The sequence below is a fragment of the Rhineura floridana genome, chromosome 15 (assembly GCF_030035675.1).
Source record: "Rhineura floridana isolate rRhiFlo1 chromosome 15, rRhiFlo1.hap2, whole genome shotgun sequence".
Taxonomy (NCBI): domain Eukaryota; kingdom Metazoa; phylum Chordata; class Lepidosauria; order Squamata; family Rhineuridae; genus Rhineura; species Rhineura floridana.
In genome coordinates this window covers 4782518-4795997 of record NC_084494.1, presented here as the reverse complement: position 1 = coordinate 4795997, position 13480 = coordinate 4782518, and the positions used below count along the sequence as shown (strand labels likewise).

At 47.0% G+C, this 13480-nt stretch overlaps 1 protein-coding gene across 18 annotated transcripts in view; it reads right to left on the bottom strand.

Annotated features, from left to right (window-relative positions):
- The window catches only part of MACF1 (microtubule actin crosslinking factor 1), a 383383-nt gene that overhangs the window by 28029 nt on the left and 341874 nt on the right, over positions 1-13480 (bottom strand). For all 18 annotated transcript variants that reach the window (XM_061597825.1, XM_061597831.1, XM_061597827.1 and 15 more), the window contains 12 exons: positions 12947-13178; positions 12556-12782; positions 11806-11928; positions 10846-10947; positions 9358-9459; positions 9069-9242; positions 8373-8528; positions 7261-7458; positions 6167-6295; positions 5356-5529; positions 1834-1989; positions 388-594 (listed from right to left, as the gene is read on the bottom strand). In XM_061597825.1, the coding sequence (XP_061453809.1) occupies positions 388-594; positions 1834-1989; positions 5356-5529; positions 6167-6295; positions 7261-7458; positions 8373-8528; positions 9069-9242; positions 9358-9459; positions 10846-10947; positions 11806-11928; positions 12556-12782; positions 12947-13178 (1980 nt within the window). The remainder of the gene's footprint in view (positions 1-387; positions 595-1833; positions 1990-5355; positions 5530-6166; positions 6296-7260; positions 7459-8372; positions 8529-9068; positions 9243-9357; positions 9460-10845; positions 10948-11805; positions 11929-12555; positions 12783-12946; positions 13179-13480) is intronic.

Here is a 13480-nt window from a genome sequence, read left to right as displayed (position 1 = left end):
CTGCAAAAGCTCATCTGTACTGCTGGCCCTTCTCATGCCCTTCCACTTCATTCCCGCCTCCATCCGCCATTTTGTTCTCCAGGCCTGGAATACCCCCCTTGTGAAAGAATCAAGCCACTTCCTCTCCCCATCCAGCCCCGCTCCTGAAAAGACCCAAACCTCACAAGTTGCTCTCCAACTCTGCTCTTCACTGCCAATCTTCACCCATCCCTGGCATCTGAACCACATTGCTTATTGTGAGCCTGCTGAGCTAGAATGCTCCCCTCCATTTCTGCACAGGCGTCCTTCAGAAGAACCCCAAAAGGGCAAAAAGGGTTTTGTAGCACTGAGGCAACTCCCTTGGCGCCTCTGGCTGCTAGCCCACAAATGATATGCAGAATTTCTCACCTGTTTTGCCCGCTTCCTGGCATCATCCAAGGCCCGCCCTCTTTCAACAGATCGCTGGACAACCTTCTCCCAGCGCGACTGTACGCTGACCAGGAGGTTCTTGATAAGAACCACGTCCTGCTTCTGGCTGAGAAACTTCAGCTGGTTCCCGCTTTGGTCCAGGCCAATGATCTGGTCCCGGTGGGCATTCACTTCGTTAGCAAAAACCTGGCAAGGAGAAACAAAGGATAAAGCCCTCTGATGGGTCTCTGGCTTCTGAGGCACCCCACAGTGCAAGAAGTGGAATCTTTCTGGGATGAAGTTTTGTTCCAAGGTTAAGACTGCACAGAGTTCAACTCTGCTGAGAACCACTGTGGTCAGTAGGGCTGGCCAGGAAGCCCCAAGGCTGGGTGGAAGTCCCACCATGGTCACAGACTGACTCGATGGCCCTGGGTGAGCCACGTACGCTCCCAGCCTCCAGTTCCCTACCAGCAGCAAAGGAATAATCTGACGCACCTCACAAGTCCCATCTCTTGATTATTTTAGGGGGCTAGTAAGAACGTGGCTATTTTTTATTAAGAGATTTTAAATCATATTTTTATATATTACAAAATATTAATTTGTTAATGCTTAATACCTGTATGGTATGTGCATTGTAAATTTTTAAAAAACTTGGTTATTTTAAAAGACCTGTGGTGGAATATTTCCGTCATTTAAAGTTCTTAAGTTTTTTGGCAGCTGTCCCTAGGTATTGTCTACTGTGTTTGTATCATGCTGATAAGGTGAATTTTAAAGTATTATTTTAGCTTTTCATGATCTGTTAGCCGCTTTGGATTCCTTTTGAAAATAAGGCAGGATATAAATTTTAAAAATAAAAATAATGGGTTACCATGAGGGTAAAAATATGTTATTATTTGATGAATTTTGTATACTATGTTTTATGCTTTGTCTGGCAACAAACCCCTTATAAAACAACAAAGCAATTAAAGGTCACAAGGAAGTGGTCCTGTTCCAAGCCTAAGGCTGGTTAAAAACAGAAGAACATAAAAATCTGTTGGATCAGGCCAGTGGCCCGTCTAGTCCAGGATCCTGTTCTACGGTGGCCAACCGGATGCCCATGGGAAACCTGCAAGCAGGACCTGAGTGCAAAGAGCACTGGCTGCATGTTGGCTGTTGGTGTGTGTATGGAGAGGAAGAAGAACAGATCTTTTTGTTCTGTGTGGACAGAGAAGACCTATTCAGCTCTTATTTTAATTCCCAAGTTACTAGCACTTGCCAAAACAATGCAATTATAGAACCACAAGCAAATACCCACAACAGTCCACAGCTATTGCTAACATTTAAGCTTGTATCTACCCATCCAGAAATTTAGTTATTCAAGTCAAAAAGCTCCCCCTTCCTCCCTCAAACAGTCACACTCACATGCACACGTGTGGCAAGGCTACATGGGCACCCATTATTAATTACCTTGTGATCATCTATCTGTGAGAGCACAGCGTTGAGCATCAGGCTAGGTGGAGGAGCAACATTCAGACTCTGTTCCGCGAGGGTAAGCCAGTTGATGAAATCTTGCAGGGAGTTCTGGAACTCCGTCGCCAAGTTGAGGGCCTCTTCCAGCTTGGACTGAATTTTAAAGAAGGGGAAGAAAGCGGCAGAGTGAGAACAAAAGGCAGCAAGGAGGGAACACCAGCCAAAGTTCACAAATGTTGGCTTCTCAAACAAAGACCATTATTGTCTGACAGATGAGAGAATCTTTCCAGGCTGGACCTCTTCAGTCCAACCGAGAACATGACTTGCATATTAACAGGTTACATTTCCAACTGGAGAAACTCTTTTCCCTCCCGCAAGCCATTCTGGAGCCAGTTTCTTTACTAACAGAAAGTACCATAAAAGTAGGAGACCTCCTATTGCAGGAATAGCCAATGTGGTGCCCTCCGGATGTTGCTGTACTACAACTCCCAGCATCCTTGACCATGCTGGTTGGCGCTCATGGGAGTTGGAAGTCCAACAACAGCTGGAGGTAAGCACAGTGGCTATTCCTGGTCTACTGTGAGAGGCAGTGTGGTGTAGTGTTTAGGGTGCTGAACTGGCACCTAGGAGACCAGGGTTCAAATCCCTGCTCAGCCATGAAGCTCACTGGGTGATCTTGAGCCAGTCACTGTCTCTCAGCCTAACCTACCTCACAGGGTTGTTGTGAGGATAAAATTCAGAGTGGGAGAACCATGTCTGTACATCACCTTGAGCTCTGTGGAGGAAATGGGGGATATAAATGTAATAAATAAATAAGTAGTACATGAACAGAATGGCTGTAGGACCATTGCAGCTTCCTGAGAATGGAATTCTCAGAGAGCTGAATTAAAATCAAAGCCTGAAAAAGCAACATCTTTCTCCCTTGAACAAGAAAGGGCCCTTCACTCATTAAATTTCCTTCAGTGCATACCTAAAAATGTAATTCATGGAGACAAACATGCACTTGGAGATATATCCATTGCACAGGTCCATTCCTTAGGGAGTCAAAATTCACTGCTGCAACATATCATACATTGACACTTGGAGGCCATGTAACCGTCTGGGTTAACTAAACTCTCTGCTTGTAAAAGAAATGAACTGAAAATGTAAAAGTTTGGTCAACCAGTTTGAACAGCTCTGGGTATGAGGCCTACAATCTGACTGGAAACAGCCTGTTTGCTCAGACATGTACACATTTCCATCGTCAATTAAGAGGCACCTCCTCAATCCCTCCCCCTCCGCATCACCTGCTGCACACTCAGTTTCTTGTGATGGAATCTTAGCTCATTTAGGGAGCCAGGTGTGGATTCACTGGTCGTGTCCACAGGTGAGGTCATATGAGCATGAAGATGTAACTTCTATACTTGCAGGCCTTATGATGATTGGGAGTTCAATCTTCTCATTTTATGCCAGTAAATGCCAGTTCTCACAATCACTGGTTAAACCCATGCTGCCTGGCCAGGGGGATTAAAGGAGTTTTCTAGGGCACAAAAGTGTGAAACAGGGGTACTTTTCTTTCGTGCTAAAAAGGGGCAGACTTTCCCCTCAACTTCGAAGGCCAGGTGGAGGGGTGTTTGTGCATGCACAGGGGTCACTGGCTTGCACCTGCATCCTTCCTTTGTTCCGAGAGGGGCCTGTGGCACTTCACCTCTAGGATGGGTTAAGCAAAAACAAAACAAAACAAAACAAAACCTCTTTCCCTGCAACCAAAGAGGCAAGGACTCAACCTGGCCACCAGCCAAACAAAACCACAACAGGATTAGGTGCATAACAAGCTTGCTTTGCATTGGAAAACTCCTTTCTTCCCCCCCCCCTTTTTATAATGCCTTGTTAACTTTGATTTCCTTAAATGCAATTTTACTTTTTGATGGTAATTCTGAGCCTGGTGGATCTTCCACACTCCCTGCCCCCCCCCAAATTGTATGTTTGGCTGCATGCCCTAGAGTTTGGCACAAGCATTATTGTTTGAGCAACTCTACTTACTTACACAGGCACTCAGAGTTCTATTTAAACAACTGAGATGGTGGCAGCTATTTAGTATGCTTGATAGTTTGGGGGGTTTCTGTACTCTCACTTTGAACGCAGTCCTTCACACCTGCCTGAACTCAGTCCACACCTGCTACCTCAGGCTTCATCGCCAGTCTCAGTCTTGTTCCTCCTGAGCCAAGGGTGCAGGTAGGGAAGGCTGTGAATCATCATGGAGAATGCAGACAAAGCCAATATTCCTGTCAATATGGTGTTAGGTGCAAGGCCCTGGAGCCTGCTGAACTATAACTCCCACCCCACACACCCCTTGTTTTGCTGGTTATGCGTTCCTGAGGTATGTTGTAAAGGACAAGAAGGCCATTTTGTAAGTAACAAAAATAACTAAGAGAAACTGAAATAATTGTTATCTTCTTCCTTGGCAGACTTCCCTCACGTCTTGCAGAACGTAGCCTCTCAGGGTCAGCAAGACAGACAGACAGACAGACACACACACACACACACACCCCATACCCAGACCCCTCCTTTGCAGGGGGGTGAGAGAGAAATAGTGTCTTTTAAAAAGAGGCTTGAGTTAAAAAGGAAAAATTGGCAATCTGAGCTCCAACACGTGTAACTACGCTCTCAAAGAATGCAACGCAGGACTGCAGGGAGAGAACTAGGAAGGGATTTTGCGTCTCAGCACACACCTTGAGACAAACAGAATCTTTCCTGTTTGGGGGCCAGAGCTCTTCCACATCCCTTCAGCTGTATTCAACTGCACACTCCTGGGCCTAGGATAGGTAACCTCTCCTACCTGTCACTCTTTATAGCAATAGAGTCCTTTAATCTCTTTAGTTTAAAGTTATGAATGGGTTACGATATTGATTAATGCTGCCATGCACCCAGTAATTTTGTAATACTAGTCTGCTCTTTTCTCTCAATAAAAGAAAGCTTTGCTTTAGTCTGATTTGGACCTGCATTTCTTGGGTTATACACACACCATTTAGGCTCATTTCAGGGCAACGTGCTTGTTTTATCCCTAACAAAAGATCCCCCTCCTCTCAAGGAGGTGTGTTTCATGGGACATGTGGGTGGCAAGTTCACACACTCAGGTTTCCAAGAACACGTGTCGTAACAATGGCCAGTGCCTGGGAGCCACACTTTGAACTAGGAGCTGTAGCTACTCTGCAGATGTGGCTCACTCTTCTTTACACCATTTTTCCAGGGCTAAATTCAGGACAATTCTGATTTAAATTAAGTACTGTATATTGATTATATTCCAGACTATCTCTGTCAACAAACTCAGATTCTGTTCAATTCCCGCCCCCACTTTAGTACCACCCCAAGTTCCAACAGCTCCTCTGTGACCATCAGGGGCTCCAACGTGCACATGAAACACCATATGCACAGAGCCTCATTTTCTTGTGCAAACCAAGAGATGCACGGGGCTCACACAAGAGCACACTGATTTGGCGAGTGATATAATCCTAGTCCAAAATCACTCTTGCACCCTACCTTTCTCTCTTCCATCTTCGTACTGACAAGGCCCCACTTCTGCTCCAAGAGAGCCACACTTTGCTCCGTCTTTGACCCTGATCCAGAGTCATCACGGCTCAGGAGTATCAGTTTTCCCTTAGCCAGGAGCTGGCTGTAGACCTCTTCATTGGCTTTAAACTGGGCATACAGCTCCTATACAACACAGAGACATTGTAAACAAGGGATGCTTCGCAAGATAAATTTCTGCCACTTACTAGATGCACCTGGAATTTTCTGCCCATTACAGCTTCTCAAGGAGAAACTACATTATGCTCAATGTGTGGGTTGCAGCTATACTTGGAGATTTTCAGTTCTTAATGACAGGTATGGGAAATCCTAATCTGAATAGGGCTACAGCACATGGGGAGGGCAAGGGAAGTTTACCCCACCAAGCCATGATATGGACAAAAATCACCCCTCCCTTTGTGGTTACGAAATTCAGGGGGAAAGTTTCCACTAGTGCATAATCTTTATGCCCAACTGTGCACACATTTTCCCATGAGACCCTCATGTGTGCAACTTCATGTGTGAGGTGTTCCAGGGGTGCTGATGCCAGTCCCTGGTTGAGCTACTACAAGAACATGGAACATTCACAAAGATCTCAGATGCCTACATCTGTGCACTGCAGGGCAGCATGAAGCTTATCAAGTCTACTTTATCGCATTTAGGGTTTTTTCTGGCGTGCTTTCACTTTTAGATATTTCATGTCCCACCTGTGATGTGTATATCCTTCCCATCTCAAATTAAGGGACAGCTCACTCCATGGATTAATTTGGCAATCGCAACTCACCATGTGGGCGTTCAGTTGTTCCCGGGCAGTCTCTGGCAGCCCACCTGTCGGTTTAGAGGCCGACAGTTGGTTCTCCATCCTTGTGAGCCACAGGAGGAAGTCTTCAATTTCGCCATGGAAACCTTGAGCCTGCAAAGGCACACAAAGCACAGGATGCACCAAGTGGCTCAAGCCATTCACCAATTTGATTTTAAGGTCTGCACGCTGACAAGTTCTGAAGCCTCAGGGGGAGGTACCAGGATTTTAAAACCAAAAGAACAGAAATGCATTCTGGAGGTAGTAACTTAAAACAAAACACCAAGCATAAACCTGACAAGTTAAAATTCTAGCCCAGCTTCACCTTGTAGCTTCACCCCCAGCAGTAAAAGACAGTCTTCTGAAAAACACTCTGGCTCCAAGAATGAAGAACCTCCAAAGACAGGCAGCAGCTGTGAATGCTTCTGTGCATCCCCAAACAAAACCAGCGGTAGAGCAGAGGTCTTGGTTGGTACTGGCGCTGTTTAGGCATTCACCTGAACACGCGAAGGGTTCAACTAGGGATGGGGGCAGGGGTGCACACATCAGGCCTGCCCCCAACTTCTCCCGGGGTGCCAGCTACTCTTCAGATCTTTCTGCATTTATTTGTTTATTTATTTAGAGAGTTCTACATCACCCTTCACCAAAAAATAGTCCCAGAGCAGTTTACAAAATAATAATAATAATAATATAAAAACATAATTTCAACTTTTGATTCAATTATTCTTACGGGGGAACTTTTGTAAGTGAGAAGATTTGAAGCTTTTATTAAAAAAACCCATGTATAATTGAACTTGCTTAGAAACTCTCCTCACCACTGGAAACCTTCCTGCTTGTAGGGAGGGTTCTAAATGCCTTCAATTGAACACACTTTAAAAGACTTTTGTGCTAACTGCAGGACTTGTGTTCCCACCCTTGTCCTTGTCTTAAACCTCTGCGTGTTCAGGTGAATGCCTGAACATGGCTACTTAAAAAGCTTGCTGAGGGATGCACAGCATGAGACAACCTTTAAGAGCATCCACTGCCCAGGTAACTAGAGAGGCAGGACTCTCTTCCCCAGCCAAGGCACAACTGCTGACCTGCTGAAGGGTCATCTGCAGCTGTTGTTCCCGCTCCTCCGTCTTCTGCAGCACTGATTCCCAGCACGAATTCATTGTCTCCAGGCGGTTCCGGAGGCTGCTGGCATCGTCCCCTGCGCTGGATTCCAGGAGCTCATTGCCAGCCTTGTTCACTGTTTCCACTGTGGATTGATGGGCCAACACATCATTTTTCAGCACCTAGTGTGGGGTTGGGGGGGGGGTGAAGAAGAAAAGAGGAGATGCTTTAGGGTTCTTATAAGTCTCTGTGGTACTAGCGGTGGTGATTAAGAACGTGGGCCCTAGTTTAGCCTCTGACAGTGTACAGGCAGGAGTCTCACGCTGAGCATGCAAGGAAGGAACCACATTGGCTGCTTCCTGCACTCTGGTTTTGGTGAACAAAACTCAGAATCAAAACACAAGAGAAGACGCTGTTTGGATGCGCTCACAGCATCAGAAGTCAGCAACTGGTGCTTGGAGGCCAAACATAGCCAAACACACCCAAGTGAACACCCTTGGCTAGAAGGGCCATAGCTCAGTGATAGAGCACCCGCTTTACATGTAGAAGGTCCCAGGTTTAATTTATGGTATCTCCAGGTAAGGCTGGGCCAAAACCATGCCTGAAACCCTGAGGGGTTGCTGTCAGTTGGGTAGACACCACTGTACTAGATGGACCGAGGATCTAAGTGGCTTCCTATGCTATCCATTGATGCTGTTCTAAAAATATTTCCAGCCCCCACTCAAGCAAGCCTCAGTTGCCCAATGGCACAGCAGCGGTGGCAGTACAGAAAGACAGGGCAGAAGGACTATGGTGGAACATGGCGGGAGTGGCCCAATGGGGAAAGGATATAAAGGAGTTGCCTTAACCTAAGCCTGATTGCTGGCCCAGGCAGCCAAGCACTGTCTTCCCTGACTAGCAGCAGCTCTCTTCAGATCTCAAGGCGATTTTCTGAGCCTCCTTCCTGGAGATGCCAGGAACTGAACCTGGAAATGGATATGTGCAAAGCCTGAATTGTACTGCCAAGCTGGACCTCTCTCTGAGTTGGAGAACAAGAACAGGGACCTCTGCCTATGCAAAAGCGACTCTGCGAGTAATTTTTTTTTTGCGCACTTACATGGTGCTTAGCTAACTCCACTTCAATGACCTTGGGGTCGCCATTGATGGGCCTCTGTGCATCCAGCAGCTCTTCTGTGTGGGTCAGCCAGGCGATCAGTTCGGCCAAAGCGTGTTGAAACTGGCCAAGGGCCAAGAGGGCACCTTCCAGCTTGTGCTGTTTGTAAGAAGCAACAAGGTGACAAGATGAATTTTTTAAACTGCAATATATCCAAGGACAAATGTGTGTTCCTATTTATTTATGGCATTCTTTAACCCCGCCTTCCCACCCCAATGAGAAGTACTCAAAAGAAACTTACAGTATTTTAAAAATAGTTCAAAAATGTACTAACGTTAGAGGAATTAATAACAGGACCCAAGAAAATAAGATAAAAATACAAAAGCGAGACTGAAAAATTAAACAGAAGGTAAGCAAAATACTGGCTTAAAGAGAAAAGGCTTTAATCGATGATGATCAGTGCAGAAGCTGCACACATCTCTGGCACTCCAGTCACAGATGGGATACCCAGAAGTGTCCCTCTCTCCATGCAGAGGCTGGCTGGGTTCAAACAGGAGCAGTGGCCCCTTAACGTAACCTTGCCCGAGACCCTTTGGGGCTTAAAGTATGGTAAGCAGCATCTCGAATTCCAACTGTGCAATTCTCAGCAACAAACGGATGTTTCTAAGGCATTCCCTCACATTGGCCACATTGCCGTACCTGCCGACGGGCTATTTTGTCACTCAGGTTTTCCCACAGATGCTTCAGCTCCGTCAGTGGCTCCTTGATGAGGTCTCTGTCTGTCTCGTCTGTTGCTTTTTTAAGCATAAGTCCCCCCTGGTGATTCAGTTTTTCCATCTCAATTTGCTGCTGGTAAACATCCATTTTAAATTCCTGCCAAGGAGACAGCAGAAAGTTTCATGTTCAGGACTAAGAACTTTTTTTTCTTTAGATAATTTATAAACCACCCACCATTTGAAAATATCATGCTGTACACGCACACACATACCTTCATCTCATTCAGCTGTTCTTTGACAGTGTTGAGGTCCGTTCCCACTGGGGGCATGTTGCAGAGTTTAATCACTGTGTTGTCCAGCCAGTCAAACATGGCCTGAAAAAGGATCGTCATCGTCTTCATCATCATCATCATCTATTACCCACCCTTCATGCAAAGGTCCCAGGGTGAGTTACAATAATTTAAAAACATGTAACATGCCCACAAATGAAGGGAAACCTGGGGAGCCATCACCCTAACAGGCACAGCAAGTTGCAGCCTCTGTGAGAAATGCCAGCACAAGTTTGGTAGCACTTTCTTTCACTCAGCCCATCCTCTGTCACAGGCTAAACTACTGCTCTGAGTTGCCTGGGGCTTGAGAGGAAACAGCTCTGCCAGGTCACACCAAAGAGCCATATCCAGTTCAAAATCCTGTTGGTAACAGTGGACCGCTGAATGCTCCCAGAAGCTCATAGGCGGGGCCTGGACGTAATGACAATCCACGGCTGCTTCTCCTGAGTATCTGCTACTATAAGGTATACTTTCTCTACACGCCGAGGCCCCATATATCATTATTACAATTATTATTAGAAGAGAGGCAACCAGGTCCACGTGACACAAAGCAGTCTCCTCTGTAGTGGAGTCTGACTGTGGAATTCTCTCATCTTGGAGGTGCAGATGGCTACAACTTGCTGGGATTCCATCACCAGGTTAAAACATATCTGTTCTCCCAGGCCTTTGGAAGAATTTAGCTCTTCTGTTCAAGGTCTATTACTCTGACATGCTGCCAATCTGGTTGATGTTTTCTAACTGATTTCAACTGTAGTATTAATCTTGTTGTTTTATGGAATCTTTTGCCAACCTGGTGCCCTCCAGAAGTTTTGAACTACAACTTCCATCACCTCCAGCCAGCCCGCATAATAGCTGGCGCTGATGAGAGTTCTAGTCTAAAAAAATCTGGAGCGCAGCAGGTTGGCAAAGGCCGGTATATAGCGTGTTGTTTATTCATCAGATTGGAAACCACCCTGCATTCGCTATGTAATGAAAAATAGTCTAAAGTGTCATACATAAAATTAAAAAGCCACATTGCTACTGGTAGTCCCATTCTCTCTTAAGGACTTGGTATCCTTTGGGCTTCCCTGCAGTGCTCATGCAATGAGCCTGGGGCTACGAGGGAGGCTGCTCAGAAGTAAGAGCCAGAATCCATTTCAGGCAGTGGCTACAAATGATCCCCTTTGCTGTGGGAAAGCACCATAGATAAGGGGCAGAGCATCTGCTTTGCATGCAGAAGGTCCCTGGTTCAACCCATGGCTTCTCCGGGTAGAGCTGGGCATGTTTCCTGTCTGGAACCTTGGAGAGCCACTGCCACTCAGTGAAGGAAATACTGATCTAGATGGACCTATCGTCTGACTTGGCAGAAGGCAGCTTTCTATGTTCCTTGCCTTTGTGCCTTCCCTGCACCCCACTATCACCACCACCACCGCCGCCGCCGCCTGTTGTCACCTGCAGCGTGTCCTGGTATTGCACTGCAGACTGCATGGCCTCCTCCAGCTGCTCCAGCCTGTCCTTCCAGGTTTTGTTCAGGTTCTCCCAGGCACTGTTCATCTGCAAAAGCAAGGAGGAGTCTTTGGTGGCTGAACGCGTTGCCAGAGCAGGAGCAAGAGAGGCAGCACCTTGGGCAGGACTGGATTCAGACAAGGGAGCCCCAGGCACCAATCCTTGTTCAGCCTTGGAGCTCACTGGGTGGGCCTTTCTTTGGGAATTACTCTGGCCTGCCAAGTGCCAACGTGGACTCTACCCTGCTTTTTGGGAATCTCTAAAGGAGACTTTTTTGGTGGAAGGAGAGGAGGAGGCCTGGACTGGGTTACCTGTGCTCTGCCTGGTCTGATCTCCTCCTACCTGCGCTGCAGATGGTGACTCACTTGCTAAGCATGCATGGTTTAACTCCACACAGATGGAACAGCAACGCCCCCCCAACATTTCAGGAGACTGCCCCCTCTTGCCGTCCTGCCCTCTCAATCTAACAGTGAAATGAGAGCAGCAGAAAAGTTCTATTGCAGATGAGTCTCTATGTCAGGATGGGGAACCTTTATCAGGCCAAGGGCCGCATTCCCATCAAGGCAACTTTCTGGGGGCCACATGCCAGTGGTAGGTGCAGCTAGAGGCAAAAGTGGGCCATGCAATGAAACTAAATTGTGTCACAGGCAACCTTCTACACACACTCACACGTCCCTCTCTCTCCCCGATCCAGGCAAGCAAGAGCCATTATCAGAATTCAAGGGCATCTCCCAGCCAGGCAAAGACACGATGAAGTAGGACTGGTGAGAGGGGGTGTGGCTGAGGAGGGGGTGTGGCCTGGGAAGTCCAGAGGGCCAGATGGAGAGGCCAGGAGGGCCACATCGCACCCCAGGCCCGGGGTTCTCCACCCATGCTCGACCTGAATCAGGGACCACATCTACCCACCTCATCAATGCTCTTCTTCACTTCTGGTTTTTCTGTCTCTCCGCAGGCAAAAATCAGATCAGTCCCAAGGATACGGATGAATTCCAGTTCTTCATGCAAACTGTCCGTTTCCTCCTTGATTGTCTGCAGGGCAGGTAAGGGCGCCACAGTGGGTGACTTTTATTAGCCAGCTCTGCTCCAAAACAGCATCTGGGATGCCATAGCAACTCACTGGCACACATTTATAAGCCATCTTGTTCATTAAATTGTGCTTCTAAAATTAAATTTCTACAGAAAAGAGGCATAAAGCTCAGGCGGCAACACGGATACCTTGCCATAACGATATGCAAGGGAGATGCCAGAATGGTTACAGCAAGAGATTTTAAAGAGCTGGTGAAGAAGACCAAAGGATAGAAATTTCTTCAGCTTTTAAAAATTATTATGTAACTCATTTTCACCTGGGGGGAGGGTTACTTATTGTATGAAGGTAGCATTTTAAAATCTACGCTCTTAGAAAGCAAAACCACAGCCTGCTAAAAGGGGGGCAGACTGGACTATACCACATTCCCTATCCCAAGGGGTCAACCAGGACAGAATGAAGGATGCCTCGAAAGAATCCATTCTTGCCCAAATCCCAACTGCCAGAGTGGATGGCCTACATTAAAAAACCCATATAACAAGAGGCCAACGTACATTTTGCAGCGAGGAGTTCCACAGGTAATTAAGTGTGCTGGGCAGCAATTCATTCCTTTTGCCCGCTGCCATCCTTACCTCCGCTGCTTCGACCTGCTGTTTGATGATGGATGGGTCAATCCCTGGGCTCTCCAGATCATGGACAATGTCCTGTGTATCTCGGATTGTGGCCAGGAGGGCAGCCATGTCATACCAGAATTTCTCTGCCAGTTCCAAGACATCAAGGAACTTGATTTCACGTTCCTCAGCCCGGGCTTTAATGTCTTCCCAGAAAAACACCATTCGGTCTAATTTATCCTGGATTTCTGAAATGGAGTAAACACCCAAATACTGAGAATTTCTCGATCAGGAAAAAACAACCAACACTTTTAACACCACGGAATAGATGGGAATATAACACACACAAAAAGGGGGGGGGGAAGAGTGGCCACGTGACAATTCCAAGCTTGCCTGGGCTCTGGCCCCTTACCTTTGGCTGCCAGATCCCTGTCTGCGCCCTGTGATCGTCCTATCAGCTCTTCCCCACGGCGCTTCAGGGCCTCAAAGGACGGCTGCAGCTTATCCAGCTCCATGGTGGCATTTTTGTTGTCACTGATGCACTCCCGGATCTTCTCAACCTCAGCTGGGATGAGGGGAGGCATCCGCAGGCGGGAGGAGAGGTTCTCCAGCGCCTCCAGCATTGGCTCGATCTTGTCATGGAACTAAGCAGGAGGAAGGATGCTTAGCAAGGGCACGATTGGGAGGCTGCACTGAATAACCAATGGGGGTGGGGTCTGCCAAAGGGGCTCTAGGGGGGGCAATTTGAAAAGGAGCTGCAGAAGCAATTCCTATTTTAATCAGCACAGTCTTCTAGACTCAAGAGCCTTGCCCAATTCTCTTCTGCATGGTTAGGTGATATTATTTACATTTTAACTTTTTAACATTTAATACAGAACGTTATGGTTTTCAATGGACTTATTGGTGAACCACCCTGCAACTACAGATTTGGGGGGGGGGGGTGGAA